General features: G+C 43.9%; 1 protein-coding gene across 3 annotated transcripts in view; it reads right to left on the reverse strand.

Annotated features, from left to right (window-relative positions):
* LOC126533178 (uncharacterized) overlaps positions 1–18,113 on the reverse strand; it is a 55,926-nt gene extending 37,813 nt beyond the window's left edge. For 2 of the 3 annotated variants that reach the window (XM_055071882.2, XM_050180446.3), the window contains exons 1-11: positions 17,961–18,112; positions 12,670–12,895; positions 11,474–11,571; positions 10,799–10,900; positions 9,868–9,950; positions 8,505–8,598; positions 6,881–7,011; positions 5,723–5,819; positions 4,074–4,152; positions 2,900–2,976; positions 2,701–2,739 (exon numbers count right to left, since the gene is read on the reverse strand). In XM_055071882.2, the coding sequence (XP_054927857.1) occupies positions 2,701–2,739; positions 2,900–2,976; positions 4,074–4,152; positions 5,723–5,819; positions 6,881–7,011; positions 8,505–8,598; positions 9,868–9,950; positions 10,799–10,900; positions 11,474–11,571; positions 12,670–12,801 (932 nt within the window). In that variant the 5' untranslated portion in view covers positions 12,802–12,895; positions 17,961–18,112. Of the gene's footprint in view, positions 1–2,700; positions 2,740–2,899; positions 2,977–4,073; positions 4,153–5,722; positions 5,820–6,880; positions 7,012–8,504; positions 8,599–9,867; positions 9,951–10,798; positions 10,901–11,473; positions 11,572–12,669; positions 12,896–17,960 lie in introns of all 3 variants that reach the window. The other variant, XM_050180447.3, reaches the window with a different exon arrangement.

An 18,113-nucleotide genomic window follows, 5' to 3' on the forward strand; every position in this document is an offset into this window, starting at 1 on the left:
ATTTCAGACCTTTCTGCGGGGCGTAGCAATGTACTACTTTGCAGCCACGATCATTGTCACGCCTTGTATGCCCTGCGCTTGTCAGCTCAAAACGGCCAGACCTGGTGAGGGGCCCTTTAAAGGGCTACTAAATCATTCTCAGCTCGAAATTTTGTTATACAGCGACAGCTGTGCACGTCTACAATGAACATAGAGCCAATAAGGCTTCCACTGAGAGCTAGTTGTTACATCACTCAGTAAATTGTGCACACGTTCCCGTGTCCTTTTCATCATCTTTTGTTCGATATACCAGCGTAGTAAATCAAACAACATACAGCCATGAGAATTTTCCTAAACGATGCCATAATAGGAAAGTTACTGGGGCTCAATAAACGACACTGTGGCCACGGCAGCTTATCATTTTCACTACCTTTATCATGGGCACTTTCTTCTCTTTGCCATATATACTTCTATATGCTCAGTCTTACCAAGTATGTGCCATACAGCAAAAACTACATCTCACGTCAGCAGAGCAACACATGAGACCAAAAGATTTGCTCCACCTCTGTCCACCCCCGATCGTCCTCCGTGTGACGTCGACTGACTAGAAGCTTCAAGGAATGAACAATGGCACACAATGGACGAGCACCCATCTCTGTTCTCAGAACACACAGCCAGCTCTCAACCCCCTGGCTCTCGTTCCTCATCGGTTGGCCAATCCACAGCTTTTACCTTGATGAATTCATGCACATGATCGTCACAGCATCTTGTACACAATGCGTGTTTATTTAAAGTGCGTTAAAAATGTCGGAGGTTGTTTAGGTGCCCTTCAGGCTTAGTACACACTTGTTTGTGCTGTCACGTCGACAAGTGAGCAATACCACTCGCCTAAAGTTCTGCGTCACGCGAGCACTGCCATTGTTTGCGGGCACACTTTCTGCCCACCCTTGTCAGCGAGATGAGCGAGTTGAGTTTACACAGCACGACTGTGTGTGTGTAACATATTGGCATGAATGCAGTGTATTCAGGCACAGCTTCAGCGCCCATCTGATTGGCTGGCAGCGAACACCGGAATCAATCTCACAGCGATTAGCTGGACAGTGGAACCTTACACTGAAGCAACCATTGGAGATGTAGATTTTGTTCATCCTATTACCCCAGTGAGAGTAAGCCCTTTGGGCTGGTAATTGGGTAGTTTTTCTAAATACAGTCGCCGACCGATTTTCCGGACTCCAAAAATTCGGACATGCCCGATTATTCGGTCAGCTTCGCGGCACCGCCATTCTCCCCATAGACCATAATGTATAACAACTGCCGAAAGTTCGGACGCTCTGCAACCCCTCGTCTGATTTTTCGGACACTTCTTGAGCCAACTCGTTCGAGGGCATCATGCACCAACTCTGACCGCGGCGCATAGTTCGACTTGCTGAACGCCATTTTTGTTTTGAACGGAGCCTCCTTGCTGCCCCACGAAGTGGCGCTACTGGAGATCCCCGCTCATCATCATCTTTTCTGCCTTGTTCGATAGAGTGGTCGTACAGTAGTTCCGGTTTCAGCTTAGTAAGCCATGTCAAGACAATCCAGCAGCTGATTTCTTTCTTTCGCGCACGACGCTGCGAGTAGCACGTTTTTCGTTTGTGCGACTGGTGTCGGCACGGTGGTGTTTGCGTTGTGTGCTGTGTCGAGGTTTCGGTGATCCAACGTGGCGTACGGAAACAACGCGTCAAGTGTCTAATGGCGCCGACAGTGCCCGCGCAGACTGCGCTGGGGAATGCCGGCAAGCGGGTGCCGGGAGGCCTATGATTTGTCGCCTTCCGATGTGCTCCCTACTGACGCGGAAAATATTCTGCCGAGACCTGCGCAGTGGTTGCATTGTGATTCCGGACACCGTCTCATTTGACAGTTTCACAAGTGCTGACACTGCTGTACTGACATGCGCAGAACTCGACGACGGCGAGATCGTTCGTCAGGTTTCTGCTGCTCCGCCGGACGATGACTCCGAGTCGGAAGATGACGCACCATGTGCTACGCTGCCGTCGCATGCGGAGCGTGCACAAGCAGTGACTGCTTTCAGCTGCCTATAGTGACCGTACGACCCTCTCCGAGATTCAGGCTTATCTGATTGCGCGTAAACGGGACAGCGTGCAACGGCGCACTCACGATTTCTTCAAGCCTACTGCCGAGCCCGAATAAGTGCGTGGAAATAAAGGATTTCATTTTTTTTTCTTAATCTGCTTTTTCGGACACCTGTTTATTCGGACATCTCCGCAGTCCCCGTGAGGTCCGAATAAACGGTCGGCGACTGTACCAGCATTTCAACAGCCCCACAGTAGATGGTGCAAGAGCACCTGACAGTACGATGTGCAAGACAGATATGCAATTCTCCAAACACCCCACACCAGCTAGTGCTTGTATAAAATGTGCATTTAAGCTCTTTGGTAAAGGGAGCACTAACTCTTTACAGAGTTTTGAGCAGTTATGGAGTCTAACACTTCAGTCACCACTGTTCAACAAGTACTAACACCTATTTGCCTATCTGATTACCAGTAATTTGCATTTCTGTGTAAATCACTTGAAAAATATACAAGATTTTTTGGGTGCTTAGAATCGGAGGTATTCGAGGACAACTAGAGGACCCAATCAATTAGCTGGCTATCAATGCGCCATTCAAAGTTTTATCCTTCGTAATCACATTTCTCTGTCGGTAGTGCAAGTCCCTACCTGAACGGCTTGTACGTTGGGCTGGCTCTGGCTGCATAGCTGCAAGAAATGAAGGAGACACGTGTCAACAACAATTAATGCACATGCATCCGTGTGCGTCGACAATTTTATGAGGGAATTTCTTTTTGTGCTCCACATGCACAGGGGAAAAAAAAAACTAAACCTTGAGAGAAAGACGGCGAAAAAATTCCAAACCGACCTTGGTGGGCTGGTGACCTTACGATTCTTGAGTTTCTTCTCTCGCAGAGCCCGCCTCTCCCGGCGCGACTTCCGACCCTGCAACCATTGTGACTAAGAGTTAAATTCAATAGCAGCATGTCGCAACAGGCTACACCTACAACTGCCACGTAATGATGATGAGAGTGGAGCACTACAGTCCAATCTCAATATAACAAACACAGATATAGTAAATTATTGAATATAACAAAGAAAATCCAACATGTTTCTTGTTGATATCAGCATGTAATGAGTGCTTATAACAAATATCTGATATGACAAAGTATTGTGTCAGAAGAGACTTCGTTATAATATGGTTAGACTGTATTAGTCTTGTTGGTACTGCATTCTTGTGCCTACAGCACACACAGATGACAATGCAACAATGAAATGTGGTGCCCCATTCCATTATTTGGCGATTCAAATGTTTGCGTTCTAGCCATAAGAAGGAACAGCCAACGTGTGGCAGTCAAAAGCCAGCCAGCATGAGATTGCAGCTTGATGAGAATGCTCGCTTATCATGCTTATCAGGTTGGCACGAGGGCGAGACGTAAATACCACGCCACTCGTGGGCATCTGCTGAAGGTTCGGCGACAATTGCACTCTTCCACAGCTGAGTTTCAGTTATTGAAGTGAATTTGTCCGTAATTCATTACACTGCAGAAAGTAGCAGCATCGCCTTTTGGATGCCTGGAAGCAGTTATGCTCGGATGACTGGCTTCAAATACTGCATTAGGATCAATCGTCTCAACTCTGTGCCTAGCATGCTATTTTGGCATAGTGCCAGCAACACCACTGTGCATAAATGCTGATGTGTCGAGTGCCGACACACATGAAAGTGACAGAGAATATTACTGGTGTCATTTTGAAAAGGCTTCACGTGGTCTATGTGCAGCGAACGGGACTCAATTTTCGCGATTTTGCTTATCTCGAAACAACACTTAACTTTAAATCCTTTTTCCAGGTTTCTACAACTTCAGGTTAATGGGCATTTACTGCACACTCGACAGGACCAATCTAATTATTTAAAAAAATTAACTGCTTTCAGCCTTTCCAAAAACTCAAGCTAGAAAACAGAGCAGTCGCACCGCTAGGCCGAACTGTCTAACACCCGCAGGAGCACAATTTGTCCCATGAAAACTCCCACGGTGCCTCACCGAGTACATGGCTTTCTCTTCTTCGAGCTCCCTAGCTTGCTTCAGTCTTTCCTGCTCCTCCTTGTCCAGGTGAAGGTACCTTCACAAAAACACCGACAACAACAAGACAATTGCAATAAAATGCAAACTCCAGCTAACATGGACAACAGAAAACTACAGAAGTTTCGGAGTACCACCTCCAGAGCAGCATTTTCAGAACACTTCATTGGCCGACCAAGAGAACTAATTGAGCTGAGGACCTCCACAGAGCAGCTAGCAGTACTCTAACAAAAAAAAAATGTCAGATAACCAGAGACTCCATCATCATCAGCCACATGAAGTCTGCGGTGGGTTGAAAGCCCTCTCCAGCAATCACCAGTCAATCCACAGTTCCGTGTCAGCAGACTCCACTCATGCCCGCAATTCCCCTAATCCACTTACCAGTTACTCCTTCAGCCATTCTCTACTGCACTACCCTTCCCTTGGCACCTATTTTGTTAATCGAACTGACCACCAGTTACCTGCCCTTACACATCACATGAGCTGCGTAACTGCTCTAGGTCACCTTGGTGTCAGCTATAATATCAGCGACCTAACCTACCCAAGTGTACGTAACAGGGGCACCCTGACCTAAGCTTGTTAAAGACTGAGTTTCAAATCAAATGTTCAAATTGCAGTCAAAAACTGCTAAATCTCCATTAACAAAGTATTTCACCAGACAAGCACTCCAGAGAGGCCCAAACAAAACAGTATAATACTACTGCCAACTACAGTGAAACCTTGTTAATTCGGATTTCAGGGGACCAAAAAAAAAATGTCCTAATTAACCATATGTCGAACTATTGAGGGTATCAAGAAAACAGTAAACATATGCATACTACATCAACACACTTTTATTTACCGAATGACTCAGCAAATCCTGTTTCTATTTTGCACAATTGCAGTGCGGAAGCTGAGATTCTCATCTCGCGACTGATTATCGCTCGCAGCAGCGAAGGCCTCGTGACTTCCTTCACAGCGCGGCCAGGCCGCGTGTCTTAATCCGAGATGCTTTTCACTACCGCGCGCACATCCAGATTCTTTTTCGCCAGTGTTGCCAGGTCACCACCCATTGCGATGTAGACGGTGCTCTTCATCCTCGACAGCTTTGCACCGAGTAAAAATGAAACTAGTTTCTGGCAACCATTGCGGACAAAACCGGAGTCGCTATCAACGCGATCATGGCGACCATGCAATCATGAAGGCAGGCGACCGAGGTGCTAGGTGCAGCAGTAAATGCAAGAATAAAGGCTTTTAAAGGCACAAATAGGCACGAAGCGTTCTGGTGCTGCCGTCATTCACGTACGATTTCCACTGATGACTATGGCGATGTAACTCCACCGCTTCGTTTCGGTAGACGCTAACGCTGTTTTTGCTCTTTTGCGTTACACATTTGCGGCACTCCGCACCTGCCGAGCTTGCCGAGAGTTGTACAATAACCGATGTGCGGCCACATACGTTCAAATTAACGAGAGTTTCATTTCATTTCATTTCATTTCACAGAGGACGAGTTCAAATTATCTGATTTTCCAAATTAATAAGGGTCCAATTAATGAGGTTTTGCTGTAGTGCTGTCACATCAAGGCAACGAATGTGATTTTACCACCTAAAAAAGCAGCAGTGTCACTTACGAAATGAAATCCGTGGACTCCATGCCATAGGCGTGCGACTGGTCGTTCATCTCCCGTGCCTGCTCAATGGTGAGTTCGTTCACGTCAACAGTCACATCTGGTAAAAGAAAAGAGAATAAACAATTGGCTAATTGCCCCAATTTTACATACCACATAACAGCTGGGTTATGCATAACCACTGTAGTAGCAGTTGAATAAATTCGACCAGCTGCGATTTTATTATGTGCATCAAAGTCTAAACAAGCATTTTCACAGTTCACCCCCCCCCCCGTCAAAATACAGCTGCCGACACATTTGGAACCGAGCCGGCACCCTTGTGCTAAAAGCACAGCAAAATGCAATAGCTGCAGAAGGTCATGACACTTGAAATCAAATTATGGGCTTAACATCATGAAATAACAAACACAATAAAAATATTCATGGCAGCAGCTGAATCATCGTAACTGCAGCTTCTGCCAACAGTGTTACTAGCTGATCAGCCTACTAAGACTCTGTTTTTGTTTTAAAGGGGTCCTGAACCCCTCTCGGGCTTGGTTAAAAGACAGTCCATGGATAGCATATGCTGCTGTAAACATTTCAGCCATGTTTTGCAGTCATGCGCAGTGCATGGAGTTCGCAAGTGAAGCGCGAGGTCAACTTTCTCCTAAATGCTCTCCTTTCAACAGAAGCCTGCTCCTCACTCTTTTCCGCACATTTACTGTAGATTCGCACATGCAGTTGCTATTAGCCAATAGCTGAGACGACGTCAATCAAGAAGAGTGTTTGGATCAGTGCACTTCTTCCTACTGTTACTGTGTATATCCATTGACAAAGTTTCATAAACAGGCTGAAGTAAGTGAAAATCTGTTCTCAAATTTTGATAATACTTACTTCCAGAAGAAACTGACTATCGTCTGCGCACGTACATACAAGAGGACAGTGATGTAAGGAGCTGACAATTTATACAGAACTTTACCTAGCCTTATTGGGACACAGTCCAGCAGAGGTATAACAGACACACAAGTAGAACACGAACATGAATGCTAGCATTTCCTCATTTGTGTTCTCGTTGTGTGTTTATTATACCTCTGCAGGGCCGTATCCAAATAATGCTACTCTAACTAGCCCCAATGCAAGCCTTAATCTAGCCAGGTCACAAAAGATAACTAGTAATCGCACCAAGATCAATATCACTGAGGTCCTCTTTATCTTCTTCCTCTTCTGGCTCATCATTCTGATTGGACGACGTCGAGGGAGCAGGTGTGCTGTCCTCATACGTGTAGCCAATCGCCGCCTTCTTCTCAGCAAGCCTGGACAAACAACGAGTTCATTCACTCATTACAACACATAAGTCTACAGATGAGTGCCTCAGATTTATAAGACTGAAAACTGTAACATCAGTAAAAGTTGCCACGGAACTGACTGACTGACTGAAGCAGCAGCAATAAAGAGCACTAGACAAAGACGGTTGGAATGTCGCAAAGGTGCTTGTGCCACGAACGCTGGTGATGCATCAGAGTTGGTCGTGACATGACCAACTCTGACGCATCATGAAAGTGCTCATTTGCTAGAACTGTCACTGATGACACCCCCACTCTGACTTGTCACAAATGTCACTGGTGGCACATTAGCATTGGTACTTACGTGTCGAACTCTGACGTGTCAAAAAAGGTGTTTGTGCCATGAATGTCACTGGTGACACATCAGAGTTTGGGTAACACATGACCAACTGAAAAGCGCTGATGTGTCACAAATGTCACTAGTGACACATCAGAGTTTACCACAAATCCTCCTGCTCCCCCCCCCCCTTTTTTTTTACTATGCTGTACAAAAACCACCAAATTCATCCACTGTTCACATCTGAATCTGCGTTGGTAGTATAGCTACCAGAGAAAACCAACATGCACCAAATAAAATGTTACACATATGATGGTGGGTAGGCTAGATACTGCCATGAAAGTCACCCTAACATCATTCAGTAGTTCACAACCGCACAAGCTTTAAAATATTAAATGACATTCGAATATAACAGCAAAATCAACATTTTGCATGCGGAAGCAAGCTTCACACTGTTTAAAACACTAACTTGATACAATATCAAAGATACTTGCGATGATGACTTTCCCAGTATCGTCACTACAAAAACTGAGTCTTTTAAGGGAGACAATACCCTTAAAAACATTGATCTTATTTTATTTGTGATTACACATTTACGAAACCTCATTTAATATCTGAATTCTGATGTATTTCTTTATTCATTTTGATGTACAATATGCCATTCTCAAGGTATTAAAAGATATGTGTTCTTGGCATGGAAGTGCCTTTCCTGCCAACAACAATGTGGAATTTAGAGTGTGTGCAACAAAAACAAAAATGACTTTCGTGTCATTCAGGACCAATGCCATCGGACCAACATACAAAAACCCTTTTACGATTGCAATTTCTTTGTGGCAATTCAGAAAAAGTAATCTATCTCAGAAACAGTTCTGCCTTGCAAATGTTAATCCTTTAAACAACGATTTACGGCATCAGTAGTACAACTAGAGATATCATGATTTAAAACAGAGAAGTCATCACAATTAGTGAAATTGGCCCGTCAAACATCACCAAAAATCCAAGTTTCATCCTGTAAAGATTTACGAACAAACAGTTCCTCAGCTCATGCACACAAGCATCTCTAACTGAAATAGAATGCATTCTTCACTACCGGAATTCAAACCCACAACCTAGCCCCCCAGCAGCAGGGCGCCACAGTCGTCACAGCCAACGCGGCGTTGCGCAAAGTCAACGAAACGAGACACACTTTTTTTTTTCCTCCTCCGTGGTGCCAACAGGCTTCCCGACAGGGCCATAGCGTTCCTCCAAGAAGATCTGATGCAAGAACTTGTCCTCTGACACTGCACAATCACACGACATGCAGAGAAGGGGGTCACGGTTTCACACGTAGAAGGCATGTGCGACAGAAACTCGAGGAAACTGTTGTACCGGACGGTGGACCTCTTGTTAAAGGGACGTTAAAAGAAGAAGACAAGTCAAGCCTGATTAATAAATTGCACTTCTACAATCCTCAAAATGTTGCTCGTACCACAAGAGAAGGCATCACTGGCCAAACAAAGCTGCAAAAACGATAGACTGGCGAGGGCGCCGTCTCAAAGTTCCTGCGCCAGCTTGCTGTGACATGATTGACTTTGATGGTGTCTGCTGTGGACTAGTTAATTTGTTTAGTAAACTAGTTGTTTAGTTAATTTATTCAGTAACTACTGAACTTGGCAAGTTTTGAAAACTTTGAATACACCACAATGGCTCCAATAAAAGCAAATACTTTGAAATCCGTAATGTCATATTAACTGGTACCAGAGTTTCGGCACAAAATTGGTATGAAAGTTCCACCTTCAATGTATTGTAATATAGACGACCTCTTGCTGAGGAACTACTGAGAACAGAGTCCTAAAAAATACTTTATCGATCTGAACTGATTCAATGGTTGTTTTCGTGTTCCCTTTAAATCGGGCATCAGGCGGCATTGTTTTCTGCTCAATCTTGTCCCATCCTTCAATGTCACGGCTAGGTATTGATGAAACGACAGTACACCCTTTAGGGTTTAACCTAGCTATGTAACAGTTACTGTCTTCACCCTGCATGCGCTTTTCTGAACACTGAGTCTTTAGTACTTTCCTGTCAAGATACCATGTGTTTCTGAGCATCTCACACCTTCCCGACAGAAAAGTAAGGGGCAAAGAATGCTCAACAAAGGGAACAGACCATATTTGCTCGATTTAAATGCAACCTGACAATTATAATTAATCTCTTCCTCTATCCCTGTTCTACTGCTCTCCCATCGTTAACATTATGGACACAGACATACATAACACTTCCAACAGGAAAATACTAAGCACTCAAAGGTGACACTTCTGATGAGAAAATACCAAGCACACAAAGTAATATAAAATGTACACCAAGACTGACGGCCAAAATTGTTACTTTGGGAAGATTACACCCAAAAATATGCACATATATTGAAGAGTCAGCAATCATGCATTTCTAGACACCAGTGATGGGGCTGGCACACCTATATCTGTGGTGTCGTGTCATTTTACACAGGTTAAATTTTGATCACCCCTAAGTCCAACACAACTCAGGAGCAAGGTATATAACTGGTGGCTTACCTCCTAGGAAATCATTCTGAACAAGCGTGCGATAGCGCTCATAGTTGATCTGCCTCTCTTCTTCCTTTTGCTCTTCGGTCAGCCTGTTTTGAAGATGGGCACGCCAATGTGAATGTCCCAAATGGTAACAAATGTGACAATTACCCTTGCAAGCCTTGTAATAATGTCCCACCTGACATTAAAATACCTTCGTTACACCTAATTTCATTGGAAGTCTATACACCCTGATGGCAGCCAAAAATATATGCAATCAGAATTATGCAAAAGAAATTGTGCATCATGCATCTACGCATCGAACTTGCAAAAGCACAACCCTTCCAAAGGGCCAGAAAAGGGCTTGCTGTCGTTTATTGATGGCCCGTGGGCCGTGTGCCATGTGGCATGTGGACTACACCAAATTACTACAAATGCACTCTGCATCATCGTAAATACGCAACTCTGTGACCTATGTGATTGCAGGAGATCAGCACGATGGCTTGCCAGCTGCGAGTCAAACCAAGCCACGTGACATAACACATATGCATTTCCAGAATGTGCAGTTCCGAGTTAGTCTTCTTGAGTATTTTTGGCATTTTTGCCATCATAATGCTGAATGATCAAATATTCACTTCACTACAACTGAGGTTGTACCGGGTTCACTGTAGCAATGGAATAAACATTGAAAGCTATGGCAAGCCAAATTTTAGCTTTACTTCATCATATCCGATAATTCATTATATCCATATTCTTACGACAAGATTCAACTGTACCTCATAATATCTAACATTTTGTTATATCCACATCTGCAACGTCAAGGATTGACTGTAGTATACTATATTCAATCATTCGTTATATACAAGGTTTGACTAGTCACTAGCTTTGCCTCAGTAAGCCTTCACTCAAGTTAGTTATACATGACTGCCACCATGGGAAAGCAAAGGTGCAGGCTTACTCTGGGCCATCATCAGAGTGCTTGAACTCTGGTATTGTGTCCAGGTGGGCGCGGACATCAAATCGGTCGATCATCACGTCCCGATTTCCCTGCCATGGCATCCTGCAGTCGCACAAGTATTCATCAACAACTAGTGGCTACAGTGGGAACTAGCAAAAGGAAGCCACCCCTTGCTTCATGTCAACATCGGTGGTGGTCAAAGGTATCAGCACGCCAACAAACATGCAGGTTAGAAGGAAACATTCTTTCAGCTTTTACAGTAATTTTTCAGCAGACTCCCTACTGCCACTTGAAGGGTTATCAAATGCCGAAAGCTTACATGGTAACATACTCTGACGTTGGAACAGTGATTAGATTTTGATGTGCATTGTAGCATGCGCCTCAGTTCAAAGTAGAAACGTTACAAGAGTAGACAACTGGAGTAAGACAGACTAAAATAAAAGAAAAATTAAGAACATTGCCCCTGCTTCGATTTACATCTGCCCTTTCTACACACATGCCTTTCACACTGTTCCTGCACCAGTATGGTCAACCAACCAGCCGATATTCCTACGTTATTAGGCGCCTAAGTAGCTGCTTGAAAGTCTGCATGAACAAGTGCAACACTGGACGAGCATGCCTGCCACTGTCCAGTACACGGGCCAGTATGGGGCAATTGGTTCTTTGATGACTTACATAGTGACTGGGCTGTCAGCAGCTTGCGCAATTGCCAGGTCGATGTGTATCTTGCAACGCCGCCCATGAAGCTGAAGGAACTGGGCCGGGTCTTGCTTCTACAAGAGCATTCAGGAAAGTCCCGGATCGTATTTTTACGTACAAAAGCACAGGGTGGCATACTCGTTCCTCTGTGTACTCATACCCACTCACATTCATTTCACAGTTAGTATATATGTATGTGTATACGAGTGTGTGTGCGAGTACGACTGTGTGAGTATCGGTAAGTGTGAGTGGATGTAGGTCATTCATTTCACAGTTAGTATATATGTATGTGTTATGTGTATGCGAGTATGAGTGCTGCTAAGTGTAAGTGCGTTTCCTGAAAAAAATATTGGTGAGTGAGTGTGGATGATTTAATCCTGCCAACCTATCTACAGAAGTACATAGGTTGGCATAGGAAACAATTGCACATATACCTATTCTATGAAACACAGTGTGTACTTCAATGCAATGCTTTCGGCGAAATGGATTAATATGGCCCCATTCATCTCCGCCAGTCAATATCACCTACACAAAGTACAGTGCCCAAAAAGTGAAACAAGGAACAGTTCCGAAACCACTTCAATGCCTTGTTTCACTTCCGAGTTCACCTACATTTGTTCTAAAACTACTTAAATATGTTCTTTCACTTAGAAGTTCACCTGCACTTGTAATTACGGTTTAATTCAGACTCCAAAATGTACATTTCGGGCTACTTCATGCTTAGAAATCAGCCACAGAGCGATAGCCCATCGCAATTCCATGTAACTATGCATAAAAGACATTCACTGCTGTTCACATTTCAATTCAGACTCCAAAATGTACATTTCGGGCTACTTCATGCTTAGAAATCAGCCACAGAGCGATAGCCCATCGCAATTCCATGTAACTATGCATAAAAGACATTCACTGCTGTTCACATTTCAATTTTTGAGCACTGTATACATGAGCCTTGTCAATGTACTATCCATGTACCAAACCACCATGCTTACAGCTCCCATATACTAACACCGGTGTTCCCTCTAACAATATTCTTAAACTGTGATGACAGCAGTTTGGTAAACACTCAAAAGGGGTGAGCACAAGCACCAAAACCAATGCCATGGCCTTCTTTTACATCTTTCACTGGGGGACATCTTTGTCCCTACAAAATAAATATAGGCAGAGGCACTCACAATTCGCTCGTAAAACTCCTTCCGGCGCTCGGCCCGCTTCTTGAGGTCGACAAGCATGCCCCGTATCTTGCGCTCCTGCTTCCTTGCCTCATGCCACATATTGTCGCGCGACGAGCGAGACGGGAAGAACATGTCCTTCGTCGACGTCGTTTCACAGTGGCCCTGCTGCGACGGAAGCCGCCAGACGGTGCACACACATCGAAGACAAAAAGAGGGAACGCCACGCCTGCGTAAACAAGACGCAGCAAGAAAATTACTGGCGGTCCAAAGCACTTGTTTGATTCAATGTACAGCGAAGCTTTCTCAAATCGTTTCAATTAAATGCTGTGCAAAGAGCAAGTGTACTTCACAACTTGTGTAAGCATTTACCAGTGCTACAGCTGTGTGGGAGACATGCCTCGCCCCTTCAACATCGACTCAGCGAGACACTGACGCCAAACCCGGAGCAAGAGGCAATGTGGCTAAATCCACATGCTACAGCTTAGTGACTACATTGCGATAACCACATCACACTTATCAGGAGTGCACAGCTTTTAGGATCAGTTAGCGCCAGAAACCACATTAAAACTCTTGCAAAAGACACACATGGACTGTGCTGGGATCGGGCTACAAAGCCGCCATGTTTGATTGCACTGCCTCCGGGATCCGCCCAGTTTCAATTACACCATGTTCAGGATTGGTCCAGTTTACTCAGTGGGAAACAAAATACTGACCAGCCATGCCAAACTACAGGGAGTTTGGCAAAAAAAAAGCTCCGCTCTAAAAAAAAAGAAACATCAGGACAGCTCGTTCAGTGCACACAAACTTGCACAATGACAGCTGAACACGCGGTTAACATGTCCTCCTAGGACCTTGTGCCTATCCTTGTGGACGTTGGCTTTTATCCTGCTCAAAACAACCTGAAGTGCGTGGAGTGCCTCTCCATGATCACTGCAGGAACTAATGCGGCGCTGCAAAATGACTTAAGAGGTGGTGCGTGTGCTTGGAACGCCTGACCAGTTTTAGATGGCTTCGCTTTAACAGAAAAGGATTAAATGAGTACCGACATATTTTGCGAGTTGCAGAAACCCAATTAGACGCTTCTCACACGTGAAAGTGCTTAATTAATAATTTAGTCCTTAGCTTCGTATTCACACTTCGCATGTATGAAGGTTGGGAAACACAAGGTGCATTGATGTAATAGCCAAGGGTTTTATGAATCATATAGCAAGGAGAGGTCATAGAAAGAAAACCTGCACTTGCCAATTCAAAATTTCATACGGGTGGCTTGATCACAAAACGAAACTGCAACAGCGATAATATATGCACTTGACGTAACACGTTTGAATAGATATCAGAGCGAGGTACATGTATAGTATATATTACTAGAGGTATATTATTAGATATATTAATTTGACACTAAAGTTGGTGTCAGTGTCAGACCCAACATCATGTGACAGTACTGCGACGTCATGACACGGAACAAAATTTGCTGTTGTCATGTATGAAAAAGGTTAGCTATTGATGGTGTTGCTCATTAAAAAAAACAGTACTGCATGCATTTTTGCCGGCTTTGCTCGTGTGTGGCAGCCAAAGCAATCACTGGAATGGAATGAGTCAGCGTATCAAAACATTGACGCATCTGCCATTTGGGCACCATTACCGAAACCAATTTGTAGAAGCAATTATTATTGGAAATTATTTATGAAGCTTTTGCCCTTGCCAGTGTTTTTCTTGGTGTCTAGAAGGTTTGAACTGTCCCTTAAAGGAGCCCTGCAATGCTTTGTTTTTTCAAGCCACCGGATTTGTTCTAGATCCATTTTCTCAGCATATGAAAGTATAAAGCACAAAAGGAATCATGATAATTAACACACACAAACCCAAGTTATCGGTCAGCAAAAATTCCAAAATACATACAAAGTGAGGATTACTCTCAACTCAAGTTTTCGCAGCTCTAGATGCGATATTTCCCTTTCCCATAACATCATATGGTGACACCAATGGCAGCAGGGCATTAGCGGAAATCAGCGTGCCACGGTTGCCAAGCCTGCTTAGGCAGCACGAAGTCTGATCTCAGAGGCCATGGCATCACTTTTATGGTTACAACAGCATCAGCAAGGCAGTCATTGGCACATCAAAGTGCTCGGCATATTGGTGCATAGTTCCCATGATTGCAACACCTCACCCGCGGCTGTGCGATACTTAAAACAGGTTTAAAACATAGTGCTGTAGTTTTTTTCCCACAGTACTCACAATATCATGCCAACGCAAATTGCACACTATATTTTTAACCAACGATCATTGCATCGCTCTTTCAGGTCATGTCTCATCTACAAAGAAGACAAAATAGCTGTTCAACAAGCTTTTCCCAGCATGTTGCTGGGCCTTTTGATGCAAGGAAATGACAAGTCAAAAAGTTATATTCCCATATTCACTTCAGGCACTATGTAGCCAATTGTGCATGTCAGGAGTGCACCAAAAGCAGATTTTTCTAAAGTATGTAATTTTAAATTGAAAATGAAATACTTTTGATGAGTGAAACCACATGGCCAGGCCATTCCAAGTGTAGCACAAATGACTAGTGAAGTTTTTAGACATACGAAGGTTTTGCAAATCACAAGTTACAATACAAAGAGACCGCCCACACAAATAGTAAGTCTATCTCACAGAATAGTCACCTCTTCAAGGCTATAATAATCACAAAGTGAATGAACTCGTGCAATTCCAAGAGGATCATTGAGTATACTGCAGATTAGTTTCGTCGTTAAGGCTACGTAACAGTAAAGTGTCTGTACTCGTACAATTCAAAAGAACCACTGTCACCACTTTGCCTTTGCTCTAAGACTAGTGGGCCATATACATGGTTCACAAGAACCTGGGCGAACTACTGCACTAGATAAGAGTTACAAGGCAGAAAATAAACCTGCATTTTACCCATGTCCATAATAATACCCTGAATGAGAAATCACTATAGAAACAGGCCAACTACAATATGGCCACAAAAAGAGCAGTAACACTAGAGAAGCTACCACTGCTTGCACTGATTATGTCATAATCATAAAGACTTGAGCAGAACGTCTAACCTCAGAGCAGACACAGGTCAATCCGAATTTGTTACCCTAGTCCACTGTAGCATATACTAAAGGAGCGCTGACATGACATGGCTTCACAAGTCCTAGAGACCCTATAAAAGAACACCACTAGGAGGAAGAGTCATAAATAATTTACATTATTGTTTATACAAACAAGTTTCAGCACTCGGGAGGTCGACGTGTGATGACATCATGATATGATACTGCTGGCGTGCTATACCCATTCCTGTTATCGACGGAAGCTGCACACACAGCACTCTTATCTGTGTTTGGATAAGCGATGTCATCACATTTCACCTTGTTGCTACAAGACTTCAGTAAGTGCTTACGACATCAGTACTTTTGCTGTCATTACATTACAATAAAGTCCATGAAAACAGGTCGGTATTTCAAAACCAAGTTTAGTGAAATTAAGTTTGCTTACATTTCCCAACATTCATACTTTCTAGGCACCAGCCTTTTACATGAAACAGGCATGCGGTAGTTTCTACAAGTAAAAAAATACATGGTAGTACACATTTCACTGTGTACTTGTCGCACATGTGAACTTAGGCATGTATCACACGAGATGCTAGTACGTTATGTATTACAATATGTTTGTTCATATAATATTTTTGTGTCACTTGATTTTTACTACACAAGCTATCTGTGCATATCAAGCATTGTGTGTCGTCAGTGAGCAGACTCCATGCTATGTCGAATTTTGTCCGCTTTCATTCCCCTTCCTCCCCTTATTGTTTCTACATTTCAATTAAACTTAACAATGAATTTACCCTATGCTTTCTCCGGCTTCACTTCCTCCCATTTCATATCAATGTGAATAACAAAAAATCAGACCCATTGAATATCCTCATCTATCTCACACTATGTATATGAATTTTCTGCACTGTGTCACGGTACAAAAAAGTGGCTTTTAGTGCAATAACCTTTCCTCTATAAGGGAAATAAGACTTGTTCAAGTATTGTGCGCACAAGTGGCACTCGCTTCCGACAATGCCACTTGGGCACTGGAATATAATTATGCATGTGAGATGTTAACATGCATCGTCAACAGGCTCTGACATGCCAAAAGCACAGTGAACCACCAAAAGTGCTAAAAGTTATAACTGCAAATAGCTGACCGTGCTCGACCGGGTTCAAATTTCTCCATAGCGATTGGCACATTTGCGTAAGCTATGGATGGGGGGGGCCAATCGAGATCGAGAAATTCGATCCCGACCGGGCTTTGGGGCCATCAGTTACATGTCACACTGCGCACTTTCGATCGCGATCGAGAGTCGCCGTGTCACCGGTATTGCGCAGTGCCGAAAACTGTTACAAAGGACAATGCGCAACAATGAGACGTGAGCAAGAAAACGCTAAAACCTGCACAGTTAAACCTTGGCAATGTTACATTTAAATCAGCCTTTAGAACATTAGGAACTTGTGAAAGCGTGATGCAAAAGAACAAATGTGTAGTACGCAGCGGAAGACGACGACAACATGCTCGCATATGCCAGCATTATCCTATCGTCTTCATATTTTCCCTTTCACCTAACGCACACAATGCCGTTCAGCGTTTTAACGAAACGATACGCAAGTTGGTATACGCAAGTTGGTGGTTTTCCACGGAAAGCAAACAACGCGCTTCTAACGCAGGAGCAACCCAATCTGTTTTCCGACAACAATCGTTCGAATACTCAATGATTTGGCAGAGCGTAACGAAGACCAATGCGAAGACACGCATCAGTCAACCTGGCGTTCTGAGTGTCCACAGACGTGCTTTCAGAACAGAACGCTTGAAGATGCCTTTACAGACTGACAATAAAGCACGAGCTAAGTCGAATTCGCACGGATACGTCCACTGCCGATAACGGAAGTCGCTAACAAATTAACTTGAGGCGAAGCACAAACAAGGCACGCAGGACAACAGAAGGGAACGAAGACACAGCGCACCTTCGTTCCCTTCTGTTGTCCTACGTGCCTTTCTTGCGCTTTGCCTCTAGTTATGCAGTACCAACTAGCCCACCAGTCCATTCTCTTGAAATTAATTTCGATACATCGTAGTAGTTTCTACATCGTTCTGAAAGAGGGGATAACTACAGCGCGAACAGCACAGACAATCTTAACGGTACCCGACTTGTTCCTAAGCCTTACGATAGCAGTCTAGCAGGCAGCATCTCCGGCTTCGCCGTTAACGCATATTCCAAACATTAATGATCAAGCGTGTCGTGCTCTCACCTGGGTAACTTTAACGAGCGGCTTGGGTGAACAGTGGGAACGCATAAACCATCATCGCGCTCTCAGACTAATTATTAACTCATAGAATGAACATGCCATGCGTAAGCCCGGCCACCCGGTTGTCTGCGATCCGCACTGAAACCGTAGAGCACA

Source organism: Dermacentor andersoni, chromosome 7 (assembly GCF_023375885.2).
Source record: "Dermacentor andersoni chromosome 7, qqDerAnde1_hic_scaffold, whole genome shotgun sequence".
Classification (NCBI taxonomy): Eukaryota; Metazoa; Arthropoda; class Arachnida; order Ixodida; family Ixodidae; genus Dermacentor; species Dermacentor andersoni.